The 18,064-nt window shown below is 34.0% G+C and overlaps 1 protein-coding gene across 1 annotated transcript in view; it reads left to right on the top strand.

The window, feature by feature from the left end:
- LOC150094331 (mitogen-activated protein kinase kinase kinase 4-like) overlaps positions 1-18,064 on the top strand; it is a 172,769-nt gene that overhangs the window by 146,462 nt on the left and 8,243 nt on the right. The window contains exons 12-14 of the mRNA XM_090412440.1: positions 6,714-6,919; positions 7,409-7,558; positions 16,545-16,706. Of these exons, the coding sequence (XP_090268566.1) occupies positions 6,714-6,919; positions 7,409-7,558; positions 16,545-16,706 (518 nt within the window). The remainder of the gene's footprint in view (positions 1-6,713; positions 6,920-7,408; positions 7,559-16,544; positions 16,707-18,064) is intronic.

Genomic DNA, 18,064 nt, shown 5'->3' with positions numbered 1-18,064 from the left:
GAAATTAGCTCTGCTAACGCATTCCTGGATGCTGACAATGTCAAGTTCTTTCCTAATATCCTCGTTTTTAATATGATATTGCCATTGATGCCATCTATTCACGCCTCTAATCTTTCTCAGGACTCTCATATCTGCAGTCTCTAGTCTTTGGTCAAGTGTTTTACTTCTGACCCAGCTCTCAGATCCATAAGTTAAAATTGGTTTGAACACAGTCTTGTATACAGCTAATTTAGTGTTCCGACTAATTTCTTTCTCATTCCATATGAATTTATTCAATTGACTTCCCACGATACCAGCTTTGCTGATTCTGTTGTCTATTTCTATATTTAGTTTACCATCTTCAGTAAAAATTGTGCCTAAGTAGCTAAAATGTTTTACTTGTTCCACAGGTTCTCCATTCACAACACAGTTGACATTTTCAATGATTCTGCCTATTTTCATTGTCTTTGTCTTTTTATTGCTGACCTTCATACCATATCTATTACAACAGCTATTCAATTTAGTCAGAGAATCTTGCAGATTTGTAGCGGATTTATTTAGAAGTATAACATCATCCGCATAAAGCAAAGAGCTGACATTAACATCTCCAATTTTGATATCAGGTTTAATACCACATTCCTTCATAATGTGATCCATATAGATAATGAATAACAGAGGGGATAATGTACATCCTTGTCTCACACCAGATTTAACATTAAACCATCTTCCTGTACTTCCTTCAATTCTAACTGCTGACTCACAACTCAAATAAAGACTACGTATTGCTTGATATAATGCCCCATTGACACCATATAACTGCAGCGTATTGAATAGCTTCTCTCTTGGCACCTTGTCATATGCCTTTTCCAAATCGACAAAACTTAAATACAGATCTTTGTTATATTCCCATGCTTTCTCGACTATTTGTCGTAAAGTGAAGATCTGATCCTGAACATTGTAATGATATAAACATTATAATGTGATATTGTAAAATTTATACAATTTCAAAGATTTCAAATACAATGATGATATAAATACAATTGAAGTGAGCAATTTTAAAATTGTTCACTTCAGTGGAGTGGAATTGTACTGAAGTTAGTATGACTTTAGATATACAGACTGGTGGAATATGATGGTCAGCATGGGTTTGTGAAGGGAAAGTCTTGTTTTAGCAATTTGCTTATATTTTATGATGATATGACAAATACGCTGAAGGAAGATTCATATACAGTGATTTTCTTGGACTTTACAAAGGCATTTGATAATTACCACATGACAGATTGGTGTTTAAGTTGCAGAAGATGAGATTAGATAACAGATTGGTTAGATGGATTGAAGATTGGCTTTCCAAAAGATACCAGCAAGTTGTGTATGATGAAGCAGTGCCTCAGGATTCTGTTCTTGGGCACCTATTGTTTAACTTATTTATTAATGATATTTTTTGTGAATTGACTGGGAATCTTCAAATGTTTACTGATGATGCAAAGTTAGGTAGAATTATCAAGAGTATTGTTGATAATTCTCTGCAGGAAGATTGAATAGACTTAGCTAGGACATATGAGTGAGGTTGTAGTTCTAATATTGATAAACGCAAGGTGTTGCACTTTGGGATACAAAGATATAAGGCTACATGCTGTATTAGTGGAGCTATACTTCAGGAAGTGCATGAAATTTGGGATCTTTAGATGATTGTAGACAGCAGACTAAAGTTCTGAGAGCACATTGCAAGTGTTGCAAAGACTGAACATCATATTGCTGTTATGAAAAAAAAAGAACATTGACATGTAGGATTAAGGAAGTAATGTTTCCTCTTTATAAGCCATTGGTCTCACCACACATGGACTGATGTGCTCAAATTCGGTCATATAGTTTTTATTGTGATGAGAAAACACTACAGAGGGTCCAAAAATGAATGACCAAAGTGATATCAGGACACTGGAATGTTTCCTTTGCAGAGCATTGGAGGGAGTGTGGATTGCAGGTGGAGAAGAGGAAAAGAGGAGATATGATAAAGACATTCAAGTTGCTTAAGGGATTCTACCAGATTAATACAGAAAGAATTATACAAAATAAAAAAAAATGTAAAAAATTGATGTTAAAATGGGAAGAACGAGAAGCCATCCCTGGAAGTTGTATGAAGATGTGAAGAAGGGTGTGAGGAGTAGATTATGTGGTTGGATTGCATTGCTGGAGTACATTGTGAATACAAGGACTATAAATAACTTCAAAGTTCATTATGATATGTTGCTGGTTGAGTGGGCCTTCCATGATGAGTCTGTTGATTGATTCCATGAAGGTTACTGTAATAATATACCCTCAAGGAGTGTATTAATGTCATTGATAGTACTGTGCTATTTTTGCTAACTTCCTTTCATCAGTTATTGAAAAGAAAATATGTAAGAAAGTCTTAAAGAATGAGTCAAGCAGCTTTCATGGGTGAACTGTAAATTCATATATGTATCAATACTGCTGGAGAAAAGATGGAGTTTGAAAACAAGAATCAAATCTCCGTTTCTCAGGCAAACTCTGAAATAAACATTCATTGATTAAGCTAGGGACTTCATTGTGGACATATCACAACTTCCTAGCAAGTAAGTCAGCAGATGCCCTGAGAGAATACAATGAAAAATTTACTAAAATAAAGAGCCAAAAGGCTTCATTTCAGCAATGCAAAATTATATAAATCAAGTGGATATTGAATCCAACTTTATTTCAAAGCCGAATAAAGAAACTATAATAGTTTTATATAAAATTATAAAGTTTCATATTTCTATAAAAGTTTCATCATATGTTGAAAAACCACTGTAGTACTTTAGCCGACATAAATGAGTCACCGCTCATAAAACATGTTCAGCAAATGATTAGCATGTGATCACACCAGTCACACTGTAATTGGTTCTTTTGTCGTGACTTTCTGCGGCAGTTTTAATGCGTGCCAGCTGATGTTCCAGCGTGCACTAAGGCACGCCCAGTAGTGTGCATTTGTTTACTCGCGGTGAATGGTTTATGTACATACGCATTTTATAGACTGTTCAATATAAATTTAAAATTAGATATGTAAGAATGGTAAAACACATCTTTGTAACCCTAACCTTAAAATATGTACAAACGGAAAAGAGTTAATTTACCGTTAAATCAAAAATTAGAAGTCATACAAAAGTTGGATTCGGGAGCGTCTGTGTCTCTTATACATGAGCAATATGGCATAAAAAAGTAAACTGTCTTCTTCTTTTGGTCTGTCCACTGCCGGATGAAGGTCTCCCCCATAATTTTCCAGACCACTCGGTTTTCTGCCTCTCCCATCCATCTCACTCCTGCAGTTTGTTCCAGTTCATCCCTTCATCTTCTTCTTGGTCTTCCTCTTTGTCTTGCTCCATCCATCGGTCTCCACTCCACTGTTGTTTTTCTAGTTCATCTCCTGTCACTGTGTCTGGCAATATTGCCAGCCCATCTCCACTTAGCCTGTTTAATGTATTTTTCGATATCCATGACACCTGTTTGAGATCTTACCCAGGTATTTGTCTTCCTATCTTTTAATGTTATTTTTAGCATACTTCTCTCCATGCAATGTTGTGTTGTTCTCAGCTTTTTGTTTAGGGCTTGTGTTAAAGTCCATGTTTCTCCTCCGTATGTTAGGATAAGAAGTATGCACTTGTCGAAAGTTTTCCTTTTTAGAACTCATAAGGATGTCACTTCTGAATATGTCTCTCATTTTCCCATAAGCCATCCATCCAAGGTGAATTCTTTCGATCTCTTTTCTTTGGCAATCTTCAAAGACTAACAATTGGCCTAAGTATATATATGAAGTAACTTGTTCTATTTCATGGTTTTCAACTTTGGAGGCTTCATTTAGCTGATTTAGCCTTTCTTCCAGATCTTTAAGATTATCTGCTATTAGGACAATATCATCTTAAAATTTCAGATAATGCAGCCTTTCTCCATTTATGTTTATTCCTTTCATTTCCCAATCAAGGCTTCTAAAGACTTCCTCTAGTGCAGCTGTAAATAATTTGGAAGATATGGTGTCACCTTGGCAGATGCCTTTTTGTATTGGGAACTTTTCACTGTTTTTATATAATTTAATTACAGAAGTTGCATTATTGTAAATATGTTTTAGTGTTTCAATATATTGTTTCTCAGTTCACTGGGTTTCAAGTGCTTTTAGTGTTGCAAATATTTTAACTGAATCAAATGCTTTTTTGGGGTCTATATAGGCCAGACATAAGGATTTATTGTATTCAATTGATTTTTCAATAAGCTGTCTTAATGTGTGAATATGGTCCCAAGTATTGTAATTCTTTCTAAATCCAGCTTGTTCACAGGATTGCGTTCCCTCTAGTTTAGATTTTATTCTATTATTTAAAAAAATTCATGATAATATGTGATGTTTGTTTATTTATTTCAATATAGATCAGACCATGGTGAGGTTATAAGCAATAATACATATAGAAATGTTTCTTTGAAATTAAACTTTTCATAGATACAGTACTTAATTTTAATTACATAAGAGTTTCTACATAAGTAAAAACATGTAAATTAGCTAATTTGTCAATTTTTTAGCATACGCATTCGGAAAATCTACTTTATTATATAACGGACACCCCCTCGTTTGTGGACACTTTTGCTGTAAACAGTCTTCAACTTGACTCAGCTAAGAGCGGGATCAATGATAATCTCAGTTGTGATTAGGATTTTGGAAGACTGAGTGTTTTGACACTTAGTGAGTTATAGGCTGTGTCTAGGACAGATGCTGAATCAGAGTCGAAACATTTTACAAAAATTTTATTTGATACAGTAAAAATTCTATCTTTTTTGAAAATAATTTCATTGTAAATAATTTACATTTGTAAATAAATTTTAAGTTTTGAAAATTTAATCTGCATTTTTATTTAATTATACTCTTTTACTTAATAGCTTGCAATTTTTAATAGCATACTCCATTTAAAAATGTATATACTTTTTAAATGGGATATACTATTTAAAAATCCCCATTTTACTTAAATGCTATACAAAAATTCAGAACAAAGAACCATCTCAATTAACTGTGTTTGCATTGATATTTTTTTGAGTTCAGTTGATTAAATGGAATATGTTTTTATATTTGAATGAGGAAAAAGATATATTAAAAAGAACCATTTTGATTACATTTTAATTTCTGTTCATAAATAATTACACTTTATTCAAAAAATGAAATTTAACAAAAAAACAATGCATTCAAAGAGGGCTTGATTTTTGATCCAGCTTTCTTCAAAAATTTGCTGCAGCTGAAAATGTTCTTTTAGAATGAGTTGTGGTTGACTGAATTGTTATAGACTGATAGAATTTTTCTAAGTTTTCTATTCTTTTCTTTCTATTGTAAATAAGACAGATTTTTGTTTCAACTTTAAAAATATATGTTTCTGTAAGTAGCAACACTAAAGAATTCCATGTTCTGATATTCATTTAAGTGCTTTCATCATTAATGTTTAATGTAGATTAATCATTAATGTAGAAATTCTGCTACTGAGCTATGTGCCAAAGGTGCATTATTTACACCCAATAAGTTCCCTACAGGATTTGAATATCTCCTATACCATAGGCATCCAGTGCTCTCTGACATCCGACATCTCTTCCATCAAATCTGGAGAGGTTTTCCTTGAACATCTGCTTATGTTGGATCCAAAGGCACCTGCAACAAGGTCTACCTGTCTCTTAAGACACAATCATCTGTCTGTTTCCTATAAACAGATTTTAAGCAGATGATAAACAAAAATCTAATATCTCAGTTGCAAACATGAAACAGTGGCACACAGTGAATGAACTGTATCAGATTAAACTTCTGAAATTTAATCTGCACAAAGTTCATAGGAGGAAGCTTTTATTCATAATAAACTGATAATCAAAGTAAACATTTTTGAGTATTTCCATTATGGGAACAAAAAAAAATCACTTCTTGGTTCACTGAAATTGTTTTTATTACTGTGTGTGCACTTATAGTTGGGTTTCAAAATCTCAAATGTTTATATGAAGTGTATTTCCAAGATGTACTTCTAAGATGTTTTAATAATGTATCAGATCTTAGAGGAGCCATATTTTTGAGATAACTAGATTCAGACTTCAACCAGTAATTACTGTTCTTTTGAGATAGTAAAAATGAGCTGACTCTTCAAAGAGGATGTTCAAAACACCATAAAACCACTTTCAGTTGATATACAGCCTTTGCTTTTCAACTTCTGAGGAAGTTAGCATCTACCTTCCCCAGAAGAAATGGGATTTTTTTGAATGATACATACAGAAATGCAGTTAGCAATGTGGAGGTGTTCAAGTTTCTCATTTATTATACAGTAATCTACCATTTATTCAACCTTCAAAACAGCAACTCTTCAATTAACCCATTCTTTCATGCCATTCTGATATGACCCTGTAATTGTACTTCAATTATCAGAACAGCAAATTGCCTTCCTGATGTGATTGGATAAATGGTAGATTGGTGTATTAAAGGAAATTGTGGAAATATCTTCTGCCATTAAAGGACATATACACTTTCAATCTCTTTTCAGGTTGAAGTTTATGCTCATAACAGAAATAAAATTCAGTAAAGTTAAGCAATGTAGTGGTGCTACATTGAATCATTGCATCATATTATAATTTAATTCATTAAGAAATGAAAATCTTTTTAAAAAATAATACAACAATGCTGTTTTCAAATAAAATAAACAATAGATAGCTTTATTTTTGATTTTTTCCTGTTTTAGGTTATCTTCAGCTGAATGAGACATATATATGGCAGTTAGTAGACTTGACTTGTGGCCATGAAAGTAGTGATATAATGCATGATCATGATGGTTATCTACTGATGATGCAATATACTGCTTTGACTTCAGAGAAGATAGAATGGATTGGACCCACTATTATACTAGAACCCACAGCAGAAGCTGCTATTACTTTAACTGATGTTGAGGTATATGTTTCATATTTGTCAATCATTAAAATATGCATAGTTGTGTATAACGTTAGTTACTTCCATTCCTAGTAACATCAAAACATTAATAATTTTATCATGTTATTTGTTCCACAAAAACCACTTAACCACAACAGTTAAATTTTATTTAATTCACATTTCATTTTAAGGAATGTAAGTTTAATGAAATTATATGCCTCCCAAATATGTGTAAAATTTTAATTCTGATGTTGATGATATAGAAGGCCTTTGTCCTAGTGAAGAAAGTTGGTTTTCCAAAAGTTACAACCTGTGGCATTGGCAAGAGATAACAGTCATCAATATAATTTTTATCCTTTCAAAATCAGTTTCTAATTTATTGATAATACATTTGCAAGTATTTCAATATTAATATAGTCTAAAAAGTGAAAAATCCTATATGAATCAGTTAGCAATTGACATTGTTTATTAAAGGTGATGTGTTAATTTCATTTGTTTACTCTCGTTTAGGTAGAAGGTTGCTTATTAGTGGTAAATCATGCATCTCAGCTAATAGGGCAGTGCAGAAAGTTTCAGAAAATGATGATGAATATATTGCAGATTGAAAAACCTCAAACATCTTGTAATCATGCTGTTGCTGCAGCTATAGATCATCTAAAAGTAAGTGCCAAAAGGTATAATTTTGTTGTTGATAGTTCATACAGCAAATATTACTATCAAACTCGATCTTTCTGATGGAAAACAGTTTGATCAGATCTTATAGTTACATGTTTTAAAAATAATAATAATAACAACAGTTACTTGTATATATCTTGTCATAATGCCATTTAGTGAAGTTCATAGTGACATCAGAAGAAAAAGTGCTGACAAGAAATCTATTAAAAATTTAATTTTTCAGAAAATACATTTGCAATTATCTGTGGCAATATGGCAACAAATCTGTTTATTTGGCCATCTTCACCAGGGCTGTCAGTGAAATTTTTATTTGTGTATAGATATAATACATATAATCTGTTGAAAGAGAAGAGGAGATTGTGAGTTTCAGAAAGAAGAAAAACCATTTCTATATATGACTGGCTACCATGCTAGGAAAAATTCTTGGTGCAGTTCCTCCTACCACAGACTGGATTTGAAACCTTGATCTCTTACTAAGGCAAATAACAAATAGCAAAATACTTAACCATAAAGATGTCTGTGGCTGTTCAGATCACAACTTCACTGCTGAATATTTCATGTAAAAATGGCTTAAGAAAGAGGGAACTGGATACTTAAAGAATGGAAAAAGAGAATTAAAAGGTCTTTCAGTTTCTCTGTGCCCTTAAATATTGAATGGTATCATTCATCATCATTGCTTAAGGGTCAGTTAACAATTGTGGAGAACTGACAAGAGCATTTAACCTACCTGGATACTCAATGAGGATGGAGTAATAATTTTGGATTTAGCTGATCAAATTATATTCTTGTTGGCTTAAACCAAAATGCAAAATAACGGTACAATATGCAGTATAACAGTATTCAAAATTGCATTATTGTATGCCTGGTTAGGCTAGCCTATTGTTTAGTATACCAACAGGCTTTGGGTTCAAAAACTTACCGTATTCATGGTAGTCTGAATATCCTTAAGCAGGAAGATGAATTTCATTGCACAGTGGGAAACCACTGTTCCGCTTACTGGAAGCTTGAAGTGCCTTGAAAAAGTTCCATGTATGGACCCTAGAGGCAGGTTTTCTGGATTATGTAAAATAATAAATAAAACTCTTAATCCACCCCTCACATGCATACACAGTATCAATGTCTTATAGGTTTTCAACTGTCTGTAGTATGAATCACAATTACATACATTTTTTTTTTTCAGTCACAGACCCTGTACTATGTATGAGGTTGGTAGGGAGGCTCTTTGCAGCTTAGGAATGACAGGAATCTTGAACTGGGCCCTGGAACATCATTAAAAATCATTAAATTTGTATAAATAAAGTTAATTTAATAAAGCTTTTATACTTAACTAATGATTTTAGTTACGACTAAGAAAAAAATCATTCTATTCATACATCAGATCAATCCTTCATTTCTAAGATGTAAATGTTATGTAAGTTTGGAAGAGATGGGACGTGGTTAACCATCTTGAACAATTTATATTCTTAGTTTGATAAAGGTCTGCACAAAAAAAATAGCACAAAAATGCTGTTTTCAAATGACAAAACAATGTTGATAAGGAACTATCCTATCTCTTTTTATAAGGACATCAAGGAAAGATGTATTCAAGTTCCCTAGTGAAATTGATTGTATGATGAAAGTTATCAATGTTTTGTCAGAACACATGTTGCTTTTCACATGAATGATTCCAAACAGCAAAGACATCATCCATATAGCAAAGCCAAATTTGAAGGTTTTGGATGAATCATTAACATTTTTTCTTCCAATCGATCTAAATAAAGTTAGCAAGGATGGGAGATATTGAAGCCATTGCAGTAGCTCAATTTGTTGATCAATAAAGCTTTTCATTCCAGCTGAAATATCCAGAATTCATGACCAAGTTGAAGAAATCTAGAATATGTGTCTTGACTTGAGAGATTGTAAAACATGAAGAATATTCTGTCAAAAGGGGGTATGTAGAACTACAAGACAGATGATTATGACAAGCTTACGAAGAAGCTTAAATCTGTGCAATGGCATAAAACACTGCAGAGTAAGGATGTTAGTAGTGCATGTCAGCAGTTAATGGTCATCTAGAGCAGCGCTTCTTAAATTTTTCCACTCATGACCCCTTTTCACCCGAGAAATGTGAAATTTTTATTTCGCATTTCTAAATGTTTACGCGACCCCAGGTATATAGTTATATAAAATAGGTATACAAATCAAATATTTACTGATAATAAATCATAAAAAAATTTATTTTATAGCAATTATTTGGTATACATATAATTTTACTATTTACATAAAGAATTACAAACAATAGCCTCGAATCTGAATTAATTTTTGGTCGTTGCGCGTTCAGAAACCTTTTACTGTTGCAAAATTTTTCGCGACCCCTCCCCCCCCACACACACATTCAGTTACGTTAACCCAAATGGGGTCACAACCCACAGTTTAAGAAGCTCTGGTCTAGAGGAAGCAATATTAAATTGTATACCTGTCAATCAGGTAGGAGTTAGATGGATGAGTAATATCATTAACCATAAGTTGCAGAAGAGGAAAATTCTGTTGAGGGTATATAAAGAGAAAGGTGACTAGCAAATTCATGAACAGTAGAAGGCTCAGGCAAGGAAGGCAAAATCAGATTACAAGAAGAAGCTAGTCGAGTAGGCCAAAGAAAATCCCAAAGAGTTCCTTCGTTACATGGCAAGTAAGAGAAAGAATGACTTTGGAAGATTAACCTTAATGAGGGGATGATGGTCACAAAGTGACAGAAGCAGATATTGAGTTACTGAGCAACCACTTTGCAAGGGTATATCATCCTAGTTGAGGTTACTTCTTTAACACATGTGACAGACACTAATGTGGGAGCAGAGGTAGATGAATTGGAAGTTTTGCAGAATTTCAGTGTAAATACAGCTGTTGGATTAGATGGGATATCAGCTAGGTTTTTGTGAGAATGTGCAAGGCAACTGGCAATGCCTTTGACTAGGCTTTTTAATTTAAGTCTCAGCACTGTTAGATTTCCAAGGGAGTGGAAAGAGGGCAAAATAATTCCCTTTCATAAGGGAGGTTCTAAGACTGCAGTAGCAAATTATAGAATAATCAATATCTCAGGTGTGGTGGTAAAAGTACTGGGAAAATTAATAAAAAAATGAATTCAAGAATGGTTGGATAAATATGTGACACAGTATGACGGACGACATGTCTTTGTGAAGAGTTGGTCATGCCTGTGTCATTTACTAACTTTTTTATAATAGTACATAACAGTTGAATTGGATAAAGGAAATGGCTACACAATGATTCTGATGATCATCCTCATCATCTGCACCAGAGCTACCCAACCTTAGGTAATCTGAGGACTGCATTTAAAAAAAAGCTTTATCCAAAGGCCACATCCAATGCGTATCTAGTACTTTAGTGAGCAGCAGTGACACAACCTCAATAGCTGAACAAACTAATCGCGCAATCACATTCCCCGTGAGCGCCTGGAGCATGCACGTTAGATCAAAACAGTGTAAGAAAGCTTCTTTGACATATCTAATATTTGAAAAACAGGGTATATAGTGATGTAAAAACACAAAATAAAATAACCAACATCGAAATTATTGATTAGTGATAAAATTAAAATATCTAATATGCATTCAGTTCAAATTTTTATTTTAATTTTTTGCTTGAAAATCAAAACTCACAGGCAGGCCGCACAAAATCGCACCAAGGGCCATGTTTTGGACAGCCCTGATCTACACAATGATGCTGGATTTTGTAAAAGCATGTGACAGAATATCGCATGGAACTCTGTTATGCAAATTAGAACAAATGGGGATGGATATGATGTTGTATAAGAAGGTGGTTGCTGGACAGATATCAAAAAATGGTATAATGGAGGAGGGACAGAATGAAGGTAAAAGTTATTAATGGTGTGCTGGGACCATTGCTGTTTAATTTGTACATAAATGATAAAGGAAATTTTCATTTGTTTGCTGATGTAATTTGATTAAATTAAGATGATGTAAATTTGTTAGATAAAGAATTAATCAATAGCTTGTAGAACAATTTAAATAGGCTGTTAGTATGGGCAAAAGATAATGGGTATCAGTTTAATGTAAAATAAATGAAGCTAGAGATTTAGGGGTGGTGGCAGACAGAGTTAAAGCTTAGAGGACAAATTGCTAAAGTTGCCCATAAGATTACTTGGCTATTGAAGAACACATTAACAAGTAGAGAAGGAAGTTGTTATTCCTCTTTATAAGGCCTTGATACATCCACATCTCGATTACTGTGCTCAAGTCTGGTCCCCTGGGTTTCTTGGGGATGAGGAAACAGTGGAGAAGATTCAGAGGCAAGCAACCAAGATGATGAGTGGTCTATAGAATGTTCCCTATGAGGATAGATTTAAGGTACTGTGTGCTTAGTAGAGGTATGAGGACTAGATTTTTTTGCTTGGCGAGTTGTGGAAGAGTGGAATGGTTGATAAATTTAGTTGTGAGTGTTTTGTATGCTAATGGGTTTAAGGAGCAGAATGATAGATCGTGTGGATAGTTTAGGTCTCCCGCAATGAATCTTCAAACTCCATAGAGATGCCCGTACAGTAATAATATCTAATGGAAACTTAGATGATAAACGTTTTAGAATGTCAGCTAGAGGAACATTTGTAAAAAGTTAAACTTTGTCAAAGGTTACTAGTAAATCTGTGGAGTGAGGTATCAAATCTTTATCAACAGTTGGACAAAGATGATATCCTGGTTTATTCAACTTACGTAAGCCATAAATTCTAGGTGGTCTTGCACAGTGTGTGTTTAGTTTTTGAACTGAATCTGGATCAAGCAAAAATTCATCATCTAATAAAGAGTTTTAGTTGATTCTTGGTTGGATCCTGATTAAGGAACAATTTTATGATCTTGAAGCAGTATACCTGTTTTCTAATCTATAATCAGAAGAGTCAGAAATAATCATAATATTGCTTTTATCAGCTTTGGTTATAATAACATTTTTATTTTTTTGAAGATCACATAGGTCTTTCAATTCTGCATTTGTGATATTCAGAGATGGAAGTTTAAGATTATGAATAATTTAAGTAACTTCAAATCATAATTGATTTCTATCATCTTATGTTGTTGGAAGTTTTTCCACTTGGTTATACTATAAATTAAAGATACCAAGAATTATATACTTAGTTTAATCCTTTATCCAAGTGTAAGCAAACAAGTTTGCACCTGAACTATTTTCAAGACAGGGGCAACTCGTATACAGAAGCTAAGACTTCACATCACTTGCCTTAGTATCCCATAATGCAAAGCACATCTCCTTGCAGACATGTATAATGCTATGCATTATGGGAAGGGTCACTACCCAAACTAGTTTTGACCTTTATTGAGGTCTCTTCAGTGGAAGCTAGACCCAGAGGTGATACCAGGGTTGAAGTAATGCAGAAGTCATATTTTCATATACGAGTTGCCAAAAGGTGTCACACCTTATTATTAAATTACTCTGGATTAGAGATAGTTGTTGGAAGCTTTTCTACTTGGTCTGGATAGTGACTCTTCCCATAATGCATAGCATTATACATGTCTGCAAGGAGATGTGCTTTGCATTATGGGATACTAAGGCAAGTCATATGAAGTCTTAGCTTCTTTATACAAGTTGTCCCAGTCCTGAAAATAGTTCAGGTGCAAACTTGTTTGCTTACACTTGGATAAAGGATTAAACCAAGTATATAATTTCTTGGTATCTTTAATTTATCATCATATGTCATAGGAGAGATGTTACATTCAGTATTATGCATAAAATCTAAATAAGGAAATTATTTTGGTACAGTAGGAAATTTGTGTCCCCTGATGAGAACATGCAATTCATCTTCCATGAGTGGATTATTGAAAAGATCAACTACCCACTTATTGCAGGGACGCTTGTTGGAATTAAGCAAACATTGTTGTAGGTATTGAATTTATCATTGAGATGTTAAGTTTGTTTATGTAGAATGGAATTTCCAGGCTGTTGACAGATACTGAGAATCAGATTTTATACATTTTTGTTAAGAATATCAGGTAAGTCTGATTTCTAAGTAGAAATTTCATGGATAGTATGAGCCTCCATAGCTCATTCAGTGTAGACAAATCCCTTTGGTCGGAAAGACCTCAGTTTGATTCCCATCAGTGATGTGAGGAACCTTTATCTGGTCTTTTTCGATGAAAGGCGAGTTAGCCGGTCTCATACGGAGGTAGGGGTTTTTTTCATCCCCCAGGACAGGCAAACCGGCCCTGTGAACACACACAGATTACAGTCATGAATACGTCCCAGCCATATGCCGGTCTTGAGCCCAGATAAAATGGGGGGGGGGTTGAGGAAAGCAATGGTGAACTACTCTGTAAAAATCTCACCAGGAGTACTTTGTGGGCAATGCCTACAAAGTCACCTATGGTCAGAAATGACTGAAAGGGAAAATCAGATTAGATCAGATGAGAAAGTTGTTTTGAGTGCCATAATTGATTTCATATGAGAGACTGACTCATACAAAATAAGAGATAAATTTGATGTACTCCTGGATTTTTTTTTTTTTAAATACATAATACAATTTAATGGAATAACTACAGCACAAAGAGAAATAATTAAATAGTTATTTCAATATTTTATCTCTGTGACAGAGACATCTTCAGGAATTCAATGTTAAAATTGTTACAATACTCACAAAGAATCAGTGGAAAAAATGAAATTAGACTATATAAAAACTAAAGTCTTATGAGAGGAACAGAAATGGGTTGGAGGCCTTATAATTCAGTTTCCAAATCTTGAGAAGTTTAACACAACCATAATTGTTAAGATTAGTCTTTTTTTAAAAAATCTGCTACTGATTCTCAAAAGAGTCAAATTTGTGTTTACTGTGATGGAGTATGATAGTTTTTCCTTTGTGCAAGGTATCCAAAGCATGGTCTGCTAGACCTGACTGACCATAGTTGTGGCAGCAAATGTATTTTTGTGTTCTTTTATGCAGATGTTAGCAGATCTCCCATTTTGACTATAATATGAAAAGTTGCAAAAACAAGGAACTTGTAAACACCTGGAACAGAAAGAGGAGGAAGTGGATCCTTAGGAGAGCACAGAAGGGAAACTAGCTTCAAATAAGTCTTGAAAGCAGTGCAGAAATTATATTACTTTAAATTTCTGCCTATTTTTTCCGAAGTGTACCAGATATAGGCAATGGTAATGGCATTACTGTTGTCTTTACATTGCAAAGGATGCGAGGAGGTGTAAAAGACAGATAGTTTGTAGATCTTTTTGGCATTATAACCATTGGACATAAAGGTTTGGTGAATAAAGGCAAGTTTGGCTCTAAGGGAAGCTTGGGTGGAACAGACAATAGAGGCTCTGTTGAGAAGGGTGATGATGGGAAAGTTTGTTTGTATCTACTTGTGTGGATTGGTTTTCTGTAAACTACAAAAGAAAGAGTACAATTGTACAGATATGTGATTAGCGTATCTAAAAAAACCAAGCTGTTGTTTTCTTTTCTATAGATTCTGTGGTGCTGAGTGTTAAGAGGAAAGAGTAATGTCTCAGCCATGTGGCCAAATGGAAAACACATCATCATAATCATCAATATATCTTAAACAAATAGAAGATTTGAGAGTGGCAGTATCAAGAACATGTTTTGCAAAATGCTCCATATAGACATTTACTACGGGGGGGGTTGTGTGGAGAGCCCACGTAAGTACCTTCTCTATGTTTATATTACTGAGCTCTTTAATTTGCTGTCCATGCTGGTTACTTCTCCTGGAATAACACCTTATATCTTTCGCCTTGCATGGAATTTCCAAAGCTTTTAAACAGTTTAACCCAGATTTATCATAGTAGTTGCAGTATGCATTATGTGCTTCTCTAGAGCATATACAGTTTTCCCAGTTGGTTCTTCTTCATGTGTCATCTCCTATCCAGGAAGTCAGCTACCATGATGTAGCTCATGGTTGACTATGGATATAACGACATGTGGTGGGGTGGGGCCCTATCTCTTCCACATATTGTAAGTATTCATGACTGTAAATCTGTGTGTGTTCACAGGGCTGGTTTGCCTGTTCTGAGGGGCAAAAAACCTGAGTTTCCAGGTGAAAAAAATCTTCTACCTCTATATAAGACTGTCTAACTCACCTTTAGTTGAAAGAGACCAGATAAAGGTTCCTCACATCATGCATGGGAATTGAACCCAGGTCTTTCTGACCAAAGGGCTTCGTCTATACTGACTAAGCTACAGAGGTGCTGCAGTTGGTTCAGAGCAAGCTAATTTGTAGGTGCAAGATACCTTGCACACTTCAGAATTGGTCACATGATGAAGTTGATCTTAAAATGTCAATAAGAATTTGCATTTAGATATGTGATTTAAATGCATGCTATATTTACATTGACAGTCTTTTTCAGATTTGTAATAGCCAGAGTTCAGTGGAAATAGAGCTGCCTCTGTGTGACCAAGGCTAGAAATTGTTCATTTATTAATTAAAATTTAATATTAGAAAGAATACTGACAATAAAACTTACCTGATCTTGAAGGTAATGATGATTGTCACATTTGTAAAAGTTTTGAAATTAGGTACATCAAGGATTTTTGTCTTACTTTTTTAGTACCAAACTTGATAATCGGGCTGAGAATAGTATGGAAAATAATGAAGTTGGTAGGTTATACAGAGGCAGTTCCAGTTCTTTGGCTATTACTATCATTTATGAAATAACATGATCTATGTGAAGCTAGTTTTCAGAAATCTAGCTATTGAATGTTATCTTATATATTTGGGGTTTAAAGCCATTATGTGGCTTAGAACTACAATACTTCTGTCTCTACATCTGATTGCGGGTTTCACAACTAGCATATAACCATAGACTAAAAGGCACTTGCTTGTGAATATTTTTGTTTAACTATGTTTTAGTAAGAATTTTTATTTTGTTTTACACATGAATGGCTTAGCTTTTAGAATACATCATTCTGTATTTGATATTACATTAATATTGACTTTTACATGGCAAATAACAGGGCGAAGCACTTGAACTACGAGAAAAGATTGCAAAAGAAATAAATAAGGTGGAAGAGCATTTATCAGCACAGTTATCATCAAACCCGAATGATGCAGATCGTATTTTTCTTCAAGCAAGATGTAGAGAAGTTCTGCAGGAAGGATATAAATTTGGCTTTGAGGTGAATGTGTTTTCTTTGTTCAAGAAATTTCATTTTAATAATTAGCATTGTTATCCAAGATAACCTTGGTCACCTTCAATGCCACCAAAACACTGTTCTGCCTTTTCTTGCAAAAGGGGATCTCAGCTCACCTTCTCTTGTCCTCAGTAATACTCAGATAACAGATAGGTTACCAGACAGGCTAAAGGTTAAATAATCCACTAAACCACTCTGCTCTTTTTCCTGGTGATTTGGTGAAAATATTTTATCACCCAAGGACTCAAAAAAAAAATCCATGTCACTATAGAATTGAAATCCAGTCTAATGGTTGAATAGTGGAGGTTGTCCACTTGGTCAGCCAGCATGGTAAAGACGAGTGGATTGCTGAAAGATGGATCATTGTAGATCAAGAATTTTTAGCGATTTCTTAGGGACACCAGTCTAGTCTAGAACGTGAAGAATATGATTGGGCTTCTTAACTAAAGATGAGTTAGCTGGTCTCATATGAAGGTAGCAAGGTGTTCTCTCCTAGGAACTCAAGTTTTTTTTTATCCCACAAACATACAAACTAGTCCTGTGAACATACATATCTACATACATAAAATATTTATGCCGAGAGGGATTTATCAGAGGAATGACAAGCTAGCTACGTTAAATTGCCTAAAACTCTAATCAGGATATTCAACCCATCACCCTTTCCTTAGGGACATAGGTTGAAACAGATTGTGATTTATAAGGGTTATTAGTTTTCTGGGATGCTGAAGAGGCAATCTGCATGTAATATATTTATGCCAGGAGTTAATGGAGGTTAAAATTAATGGAAGAAGAAGAGAAAAATTTTGTCTTTTCTAGAGGTTTGAGTAAGATTCATCAATGAGGGTGGATAGTGACACCTTAACTGTATTGGGATGTGTGATGATAATGAATTTATTATAACTGCTTTTAACAAAAGAAGCAGTCGCTGCCACAAAAGAAGTACCTATATTATAAATTGCTGTGAACATTGAATATTAAATATACATCCTTAAACTTGCCAAACCTCCTAAAATCAGTATCCTTCAAAATGACCTTAGCTACCCTTTAAAATTTGTTACAACAAAAAATTACATTTTCCTCATTCATTAATTCATTATGGATGTTACTGTCATAAAAAATCGACTATACAAAAAAAATTTTTTTTTTAAATTATACTACCTAATGATCCCACTAAATGCCAAAGGAAAAATTATTAAAAAATTTACATAAACAAAAAACCTTCTAAAATTCCCTTCCCCCCCCCCCCCCAAATATGTTAGTTCATAAATCTGATATTTATGTCCAGTAGTGAGTTGATGAGATGATCCCATTTTTAAATTTACCAGACACAATAGTCAAAATCT

This window comes from Typopeltis vanoorti, chromosome 22 (genome assembly GCF_054136105.1).
Source record: "Typopeltis vanoorti isolate ZY-2024b chromosome 22, IOZ_Tvanoo_1.0, whole genome shotgun sequence".
Lineage (NCBI taxonomy): Eukaryota > Metazoa > Arthropoda > Arachnida > Uropygi > Thelyphonidae > Typopeltis > Typopeltis vanoorti.
Note: the sequence above shows the minus strand (reverse complement) of the source record. Positions and strands in the feature narration are given on the sequence as shown.